Raw genomic sequence first — 9,790 nt, 5'->3', positions numbered from 1 at the left:
GGGAGGGAGGACAACATAGGAGCCGACCGGTAGGGGGTTGACGGTTGCCGCAGGAGAACGCCGCGGACGCATGCGCTAAAGTGCGTTGCCCCGCGAACAGGAAGTGCGTCCACGTCGAGCGGAGCCTCCTGGAGCCAAGCAGAGTCGTCGACGATGAACGTGAGTGCACCGAGACGGATCTCGCGGCCCTCCACAAAAACTCCACCGAAAACCATGATGATTCGGGTCGGAAAAGGTTGCAACTCCTCCAACAAACGCTAAAACACCGGCCCCACGGTGGGCGCCAACTGTCACGGTTCTGAGTCTGACAGTAGTGTAGGGGGGTAAGTATGGAGAGGCAAGATCTTAGCTATGGATAAGTTGTAAGAAAGCAAGGTTTATGAGTTCAGGCCCTTCTCGGAGGAAGTAATAGCCCTACGTCTCGGAGCCCGGAGGCGGTCGACTGGATTATGAGAGTATCAATTACAGGCGCGCGAACCCTTGTCTCGGAGGAGGGGGTGGCTTATATAGAGTGCGCCAAGACCCCGGCCAGCCCACGTTACAAAGGGTTCAATATACATTAAGGCATGAAGTTACTGGTAACGCTAGTAATAAAGCGCTATGATGACCATAAAGCTACTTAATGACCGACCGTTAGCGTGCGGAGTGACTTTAGGTCTCCTGGCCGTCGAGTGGTTGGATCTTGGTCGAGTGATTGCTTCTTGGTCGAGTGTCTTCGAGTCTGTCGAGTGGAACACCTCCAAGTCGATTGAAAGGTGATTTCTTCTAGAGATGTCCTCGGGTAGCGCAGTTAGGACAGGTCCATGACCCTACCCTAGGTACATAGCTTCATCAGGTAGTATGTGACTTATGCGTTGTGCGCTGTCTCCTACTGGATTGATACCTTGGTTCTCAAAAACTGAGGGAAATACTTACGCTACATTTCTGCATCACCATTTCCTCTTTAAGGGAAAACCAACGCATGCTCAAGAGGTAGCAGCAGCGGACGTGCAAAAGGCGGGGTGGCGTCCATGGAGAGCAGCGCAAGGTGTTGTTAGGAAGAGGAGGCGATGCAGCAACGCAGCGGTGGAAGGTGGTCGTGCAAGCAAGATCGGGTACATGTGGAGTAGGTGTTAGAGGAGAGGAAACGCAGGGGCACGACACAGGAAGGGCCGCGACGAGGGGGTTCCTGCAGAGGACACCTATCATGTATGTTATGCTGTGTACCAGACCTGATGTGTGCCTTGCCATAAGTTTGGCAGGGACGTACCAAAGTAATCCAGGAGTGGATCACTGGACAATGGTCAAGAACATCCTGAAGTACCTGAAAAGGACAAAGGATATGTTTCTCGTTTATGGAGGTGACGAAGAGCTCGTCGTAAATGGTTATGTCGATACTAGCTTCGACACTGATCCAAGTGACTCTAAGTCACAAACCGGATACATTTTTATATTGAATGGTGGAGGTGTTAGTTGGTGCAGTTCCAAGCAGAGCATCGTGGCGGGATCTACGTGTGAAGCAGAGTACATAGTTGTTTCGGAAGTAGATCATGAAGGAGTCTGGATGAAGGAGTTCATATCCGATCTGGGTGTAATACCCAGTGCATCGGGTCCAATGAAAATCTTTTGTGACAACACTGAAGCAATTACCTTGCAAAGGAATCCAGGTTTCACAAGAGAACCAAACACATCAAGAGACGCTTCAACTCCATTCGTGAAAAGGTCAGGGATGGAGACATAGAAGTTTGCAAAATACATACGGATATGAATGTAGCAGACCCGTTGACTAAGCCTCTTCCATGAGCAAAACATGATCAACACCAAAACACCATGGGTGTTAGATTCATTATAATGTAATCTAGATTATTGACTCTAGTGCAAGTGGGAGACTGAAGGAAATATGCCCTAGAGGCAATAATAAAGTTGTTATTTTATATTTCCTTATTCATGATAAAGGTTTATTATTCATGCTAGAATTGTATTGATCATAAACTTAAATACATGTGTGAATACATAAACAAATACCGTGTTCCTAGCAAGCCTCTACTAGACTAGCTCGTTGATCAAAGATGATTAAGGTCTCCTAACCATGGACATGTGTTGTCATTTGATAACGGGATCACATCATTAAGAGAATGATGTGATGAACAAGGCCCATCCGTTAGCTTAGCATAATGATTGTTCAGTTTATTACTATTCCTTTCTTCATGTCAAGTACATATTCCTCTGACTATGAGATTATACAACTCCCGGATACCGGAGGAATACCTTGTGTGCTATCAAACGTCACAACATAACTGGGTGATCATAAAGATGCTCTACATGTATCTTCGAAGGTGTTTGTTGAGTTGGCATAGATCGAGATTAGGATTTGTCACTCTGAGTATCGGAGAGGTATCTCTGGGCCCTCTTGGTAATACACATCACAAGCTTGCAAGCAAATGATTAAGGATTTAGTTACGAGATGATGTATTTTGGAACGAGTAAAGAGACTTTTCGGTAACAAGATTGAACTAGATATGAAGATACCGACGATCGAATCTCGGGCAAGTAACATACCGATGGACAAGGGGAATTACGTGTGTTGTCATAACGGTTCAACTGATAAAGATCTTCGTAGAATATGTAGGAGCCAATATGGGCATCCAGGTTCCGCTATTGGTTATTGACCGGATAGGTGTCTCAGTCATGTCTACATAGTTCTCGAACCCGTAGGGTCCGCACGCTTAACGTTCGTTGACGATATAGTGTTATATGAGTTATATGATTTGGTGACCGAATGATGTTCGGAGTCCTGGATGAGATCACGGACGTGACGAGGAGTCTCAAAATAGTCGAGAGGTAAAGATTGATATATAGGACGATGGTATTTGGATGCCGGAAGTGTTCCGGGACGTATCGAAAAGAAATCGGGTCACCGGAAGGGGTTCCGGGCACCCCTTGGGAAGATATGGGCCTTATGGGCCAAAGAAGGGGATAGACCAACCCACAAGGGGGCTGGTGCGCCCCTCCCCTGGCTGGCCGGCCCTAAGAGGAAGGAAAGGGGAGGGGTGCCCCCTCCTGCCTTTCCCTCCTCGAGAAAGAAAGGAAAGGGGGCGCCACCTCCTCCTTCCTTCCTCCCGCGCCCCAAATAAGGAAAGGGGGCGCGGCTTGGGAGAGACCCCAAGTAGGATGCCCCCTTGGCTGCTCCTCCCTCCCTCTCACCTATATATATGTGGGAGGGGGGCGCCTAGCACACAATAGACAATTGCTTAGCCGTGTGCAGCGCCCTCCTTCACCGTTTACACCCTCGGTCATATTTTTGTAGTGCTTAGACGAAACCCTGCGGATATCACTTCATCATCACCGTCACCACGACGTCGTGCTGTCAGAACTCATCCACTACCTCACCGTCTCGCTATATCAAGAAGGCGAAGGATGTCATCGAGCTGAACGTGTGCAGAACGCGGAGGTGTTGTACGTTTGGTACTTGATCGGTTGAAGCGTGAAGAAGTTCAACTACATCAACCGCGTTAACAAATGCTTCCGCTTACGGTCTACGAGGGTACGTAGACACACTCTCCCTCTCTCGTTGCTATGCACCTCCATGAATAGATCTTGCGCGCGCGTAGAATTTTTTTTCATTTTTCATGCAACATTTTCCAACAATGGCATGATAGCTGAGTTGGCATGCGTGCATGTCAAGATAAATAGAGTAGTGAAGATGACTCTTTCCCCGCATGTTGCTACGGTAACTTTGTTAAAAATGCATAAGTAGTTGCTAAAAATAACTAACAAATAAAAATAAAGTATAAGCTTGAAAATCAATAAAAGAAAGTGGCTAAAAATAAAATAAAAACTTTTGAATTATAGTTAGAAATGTCACCTCGAAGAAAAATGTGAAGGATGACATACTAATGCAAAAATAGTAATTTATAAATTAAATGCATGACTCACTTATGTGACAGATTTTGTATGGCTTAGTGGGAAAGAAGATTCAAATGCATTGCTTAGTGGGACGTTGAGTTGGACAGTTTACACGTCGAGAGAATTGTGACCAACTTCTTAAGAATGTAAGATTAACACCTTCAATCATCCCAATCTTTAAAAACTATTCGCCTACCTTCTACTTTTAAATAGATGAATTAATTCCTCCAACGCATAGGTTCCTAATAGCTCTAGCTGTAAAAACCAACAAACAAACACAAGCCATCAGAAGGCATACTATTATGTAATAAAATAGAAGAATAAAATCATCATCCAAGTAGTCCTAGCAACAAAACTTATGAGGTAGCTATGAATTTACTCGGTCTAAATTAAAGTGGAACATATCAGAGATGGCATGCACTTCAAAGTTATATATAATGGTCTACAAGTATTGATAGCTTTAATATATAATATATTGATAATACCCGGTATTATTGATATTCACCGAGACCTTTCCGGTGACCCCGTAACACTTTCGGACCCTCTCGAAACTATTTCAAATATTAATGAAATAATTTCGCAAACATATTCTCATGATTCCCGTCCTACTAAAATTCAGCAATTCAGCGTATCATGATTGCCTTAATCTTGTGACCTCGTAGGTTCGGTAACTCACAGATATGTATGAAACCGTTCGTCCAATAACCGACAGCAGGACCGTGAACGTCCATATCAATTCTTATGAGACCGACAGCGGGACCGTGGACGTCCATGTCAATCCTGATGAGCACACGAATGCTATTAGAGTGAATCTTTGGTTATCATGTGATGTTTCCTTTCCTTTGTGATACTTCAAAAAACCTCGGATGTATCGATATTCTCCTGAGTCACCATTATGCTCATTATACTGAAATTCTCGTTATCAGTTTTGTTCTTCTTTCTCGGACATCATGTGTAATGCCGTTTAACGGTTTTGTGATGGTGTTCACCGTGCTTTCTGTTAATTAACAGGACAATCCTGTTGCTTAATTAATAGCTGAACCAAATCTTTTGCGGCGGTTTCAAAAATAAATCACTTGGGTCACCTTGTCCGACCAATGGACACAACAGCTCCTATCACTCTACCCCTGCCTCATGCCAGTTACCGGAACGACGAGCATATTGGAGCAGTGCGCAGCATGCAGATCGCCCAACCAACCTACGACGGCAAGGGATCACGCCGGGAATCACACGAAACGCGCCTAGCTTTGGGGCCGTCCCGTCACCATTGCCCAGTACAGAAATGCAACCTGCACGCGCGAAAGGCGGAGCACGGCACCCGCCGTTGACGACCAGGGCCGTCGTCGTGCAGTGCACACACTATCGCAAGTTGGCACGCACCGGTGACCGAAGACGCGCCGCACATCGTGCACACTACTCCCCCTCTGCTCCCGCAGGCTCAGCTCAGCTAGCTGCCCGCCACCACCAAGTCCAAGTGGAGAGCAATCAATCAGCAAGGCCGGACCGGACCCAGTTGCAATCACCCGCACGTCTGACTCTTCCACCCGATTCATTCCGCTTCGTTAATCGTTATCCAAGAAGAAAGGAGGGAGGGGATTAGCACGAGTAGTAAGATCAAAAAGCAAAAGACTCTACTGTACAAGGTTGATTCGTGTATCGCGGCGTCACTTCCACTCTCGGGCGTCGCAGGGGGAGCACCCCTCCAGCGCGACGTCGGCGATCTGCACCCCGGTGTCGTACACCCGGCCGGCGGCCCACCGCCGCGGGAGGACCTCCCCTTCGGCCCACACCCACTTCCCGTCGTACCCGCCGGTGACCACCATCCGGAGCTGCAGCGGCCCCGCGGGCGCCTGGCCCGTGCTCCACGCCGGCCCGCCGCGCTCCCGCGTCATGGACCGCCAGCTCGACGACCCGGCCGCCGCCACGTCCACCGCCACGATGTCCGTCTGCCCGCCCTGGTACAGGAACCGGATCGTCAGGCCGCCCGGCGGCGCGCGCTCCTCCACGCGCACCGACAGGTTGCGGCGGCGCGCGTACTCGCAGGGCACCCGCTTGTACTCCACGCTCACGGCGCGGCGCTCCCTCAGCCGCCGCGCGGCGGCCGTGCCCCCGCCGCCCAAGGCCATGGCCGCGTACGCCGCGCTGCCCAGCACGAGGTCGGTGCGGTTCGTGGCCGTGCCGCGCGCCTGGTCCGTCACGACCACCGTGGCGCCCGAGGCGCTGCAGAGCTCGGCGTCCGTGCACCGGACCTGGTAGCACGCGCCGCAGCCGACGCCCCCCCTGTACAGCGCGGGGCTCGCGGCGGCGAGGAGCCCGCCGTTGAAGGTCGCCGCCAGGGAGCCGTACCCGCAGGAGCCGGCTGCACGCACGCAGAGCGAAACTGAATCAGTCATCAATCAACCAAACCACGAACAACAAAACGTAACAAACGGAAGCGAAACGCACCATTGTCGAGGGCGGGCGAGGAGGCGCGGTACGCCGCCGTGGACCGGCGCACGCACCGGTCGCACGCCGAGGCCGGGGACGAGGCAGCGGCGAGGAAGACGAGCAGGAGGATGAAACGCGATCGAGCGCTCGCCATGGGGCAGACGGACACCATCGATCGAGCTTGAAGACGGGGGCGTTACTCGGAGTAGAAGATTGAACAGGACAGGACAGAACGGAGTAGGATGGATTCTTGCGAGCAGCTGGGCTGGAGCCAAGCTTTATACCCGACGCGGCGCGCACGCTGGTTGGCCGGTTGCGGTTTACGAGTTAACGGCGCTGGCCCTGGGTGCCGCCAGCCTCGAAACCGGACGGCCGCGGTCTCGTACCTGGGACACAGCAGCAGAATGCCGACGCGGTTGGGAGCAGTAGGGAGGAAGGAAAGCGCGCTGGCCACGTGGCCGTGAGGTGGATCCAGGGATGGGGGTGAAGTGCTGCGGCAAAAAGTTTGGGGTGGCCACCGACCCTGGAGACGCGTGCCGCAACCTGGGTGCGCCAGCGAGTGGTTCTTTGAACTGCTCGAAGTTGTACTAGGATAAACTCCGGTAAGGCTGGTTGTAACGGGGATATCATATGCTAGTATTATGCATACAATACTAGTGTATGATACTACCTTTCTAGTGTGTGATATCATATATTAGTATCATGTAGTACTTTATTTATTATCATGCATGATACATACTAGCCTAATATTTATTATAATACAGTATCATAATATGATACTCAATTCTCTCTTTCTTCATTTAATTCTATGACACATCATCAAATTTGACTAATTGGTATGCATGATACTATCTATAATACTCACATTACAACCAGCCTAACCACGTCCCATCGCCGGGCAGCCTGCCACGTGGCCAGGTAAGGGCATGTGTGAATGCTGTTTTGTGCACACGCGTGTGTTTCTTTACTTTCATATACACTGCCTCGAGAGGGTTTCCACTTGCTGTTACCTCGAAAGGGAATGCAGTAATTCCTGAGGAAACAATTAACTCCTTTGCCGATCAAGGAGGAGGCGTTTAAGAGCAAGCACAATAAATTAATATAAGCATGCTATAAGAGTTAAAATATTATTTTTTTGCTGACATGAAGTGAAGGAAAGAGAAGAGAAAGGAAAAGCCGACTATAGTACTTCCTCCGTTTTTATTTAATTCGCATATTAGAGTTGACTGAAGTCAAACTTCCTAAAGTTTGACCAAGTTTATAAAAAAAAATACAAATATTTACCATAACAATTTTATACTATGTGGAAGTACATTTGATAATGAATCTAATGGTGTTGATTTCTTATTGTATATGTTAATATTTTTGTCTACAAACTTTGTCAAAGTTTATAAAGTTTGACTTTGACCAAAGCTAATATGCGGAGTAAATAAAAATGGAGGGAGTATATAAGAGCCAGCTACAGCACGTGCTTCTAGCCACTATTGAGAATAAAAAATGAGCCATAAAGTAATAAAGTAGCACATCTTTACATTTAACTGTATTGTACTTGCTGGCTATAAACTTGACTATAGATGATGTTAACTTTATATAGCCATTAGCTAACTGTACTATTAACCATGCTCTAACAGAGGTGACAGGGAAACGAGTGGGATTTGGGTTCCAGGGGATAAGGATCGAAGTGGCGGCTAGGCTTGCACGGTCTGAATAGGGGACGAGATCACGACCGATTTAAAGCGTTTCCTTGGGGCTTATCGCGAACCACGGCCGTGGACGGCGCCACCGCCCACTGCTGCTCTCGTCTCATCTCATCGGGCACCCGTTTGTGTGGACGCGGCCTTCACAAATCGTCCTACGTGGCAGGTCCATTGTGCTCCGATTGTTTACTGATTTAGTCCGCATCGGTCCTGATCTGGACACGTCAAGCGCCTCGCGTCCATCGCCATTCCGGATAACCACCAGTGCCTTGCACGTACGCAACGAATGGACTGGCCCAGCTCAATCAATAGTTCTTTGGTAGGGCCACGCCGCGAAAGGCATGTGCTTACCAAACAAGGGTCGGCTCACACGCCTGGTTTTGGTCCGGAGAGAGAGAACAAATTCTCTCGACTCTCTTTGTCTGGTGCAAACCGCTGGTGAGTTGCACTCGCATGGGTGCTCGCGGTTTCGTGCGCCCCTCCTCCTACTGCATGCCCTACGCCTACGGTCTTGTCAAATGGATGACACATTAATGCCAGCCAATCATGCTAATCCCATCATGATTGCCGTGGTCCATGGGTTTATGTCTTATCATGATTCTGGACGACGGGTCCCCCGATTCAACGAGAATAGACAAATTGGCGCGAAAGTGACCCGACTCTAACAGTTCTGATATCCCACCCGAATGCTAAATTGGTTTCGTCTCTCCGTTGAGACGTCACCGGCTTAAGCAGTTTCTACCAGCACCTTGTGTTTCACTGTTTCCTGTGCGCACAGCACACAATAAGATGCCGATGCGCGTAAACTATCTGAGGACAACTGACCCGGTGAGAAGTGGGATTGCTCGAGACAACTTCTTGACGCAGCACTGGCATTGCAACGCGGCCGGCAAGCAGTACGTGGCGTAGCAGTAGCACCGTGGGTTGTGGCCGTCAGAATATAACTATCAGCACCTACATATCAATAAATAGTATTTGACCTTGACTTGGTCGGCGCTAGCACTTATCCCTCCGGTTCTGACTCGACATCGCGCACACGGCAGCGGAATCCCGCGTCAGCCACTGATGAATCCCAACGGCCTTCCCTCCAACCACAGCGGCACCACCGGCGCCCGGTTCTGGACTGGCAGTGGTTGCACTTGCACTTGCGACAGTACCACGAGCCCCGGGCCGGCTGTGTGATCTGACCTGGTCAGTCGACCGAACCTTAAACAAGCCCGTTGACACGACGCGCAGTTAAGGCCCAAGCCACTACCTGAATCCCGAATCTCCCGTGCATTCAACATGCTCTGACTTTGCAAATGAGGATGCATGGGGGTGGAGGCCTGCCGCTTCCTGGCGGAGGTTGATTACCCTCGAACTTGATCACTTGGTGCCACTGCCCACCGGGCACCGGCACCGGCACCAGTTTTCCATTGCCCATTCTTTTCTCTGGACGCAGTAGGTTTCCCTTCTTCTCCCTTGGGCTCCAAGCTTTGCACGGCGGCGGAGGACACGTTTTCCCTCGGCTCCCATATCGGCCTGCTGCATGCGCTGCAGCGTGGCGTCCTGTGCTGGCGGCACTGTGGACTGCGGCGGGTCAGTTGACGCTGCGGTTCGCATGTCCACTTCGTGGCCGTGGGTCGCTTGCTTGCATTCGTCTGCAAGGGAGGCAGCCTGCCCTCCCTGCCACCGATGACATCGACACAGGTGCGGAGACACGTAGTGTACTCTGCTCTCGGAAGCGGTACCCCTGTGAAGCATCAACTCTTTCAGAGACAGATCAAGCAAAGCTTTACTGG

General features: G+C 50.0%; 1 protein-coding gene across 1 annotated transcript; it reads right to left on the bottom strand.

The window, feature by feature from the left end:
* Nucleotides 1–5,398: 5,398 nt before the first annotated feature.
* LOC123051326 (expansin-like A2) lies at nucleotides 5,399–6,672 on the bottom strand. The gene is made up of 2 exons (XM_044474189.1): nucleotides 6,331–6,672; nucleotides 5,399–6,244 (listed from the first exon to the last, which is right to left on the bottom strand). Exons 1-2 carry the CDS (start codon nucleotides 6,482–6,484, stop codon nucleotides 5,550–5,552), a joined length of 849 nt encoding a protein of 282 aa, XP_044330124.1. The 5' UTR covers nucleotides 6,485–6,672; the 3' UTR covers nucleotides 5,399–5,549.
* Between the last annotated feature and the right edge of the window lie 3,118 nt (nucleotides 6,673–9,790).

This window comes from Triticum aestivum, chromosome 1A (assembly GCF_018294505.1).
Source record: "Triticum aestivum cultivar Chinese Spring chromosome 1A, IWGSC CS RefSeq v2.1, whole genome shotgun sequence".
Classification (NCBI taxonomy): domain Eukaryota; kingdom Viridiplantae; phylum Streptophyta; class Magnoliopsida; order Poales; family Poaceae; genus Triticum; species Triticum aestivum.
The sequence above is the reverse complement of the archived record's forward strand: the minus strand, read 5'-3'. Positions and strand labels throughout refer to the sequence as shown.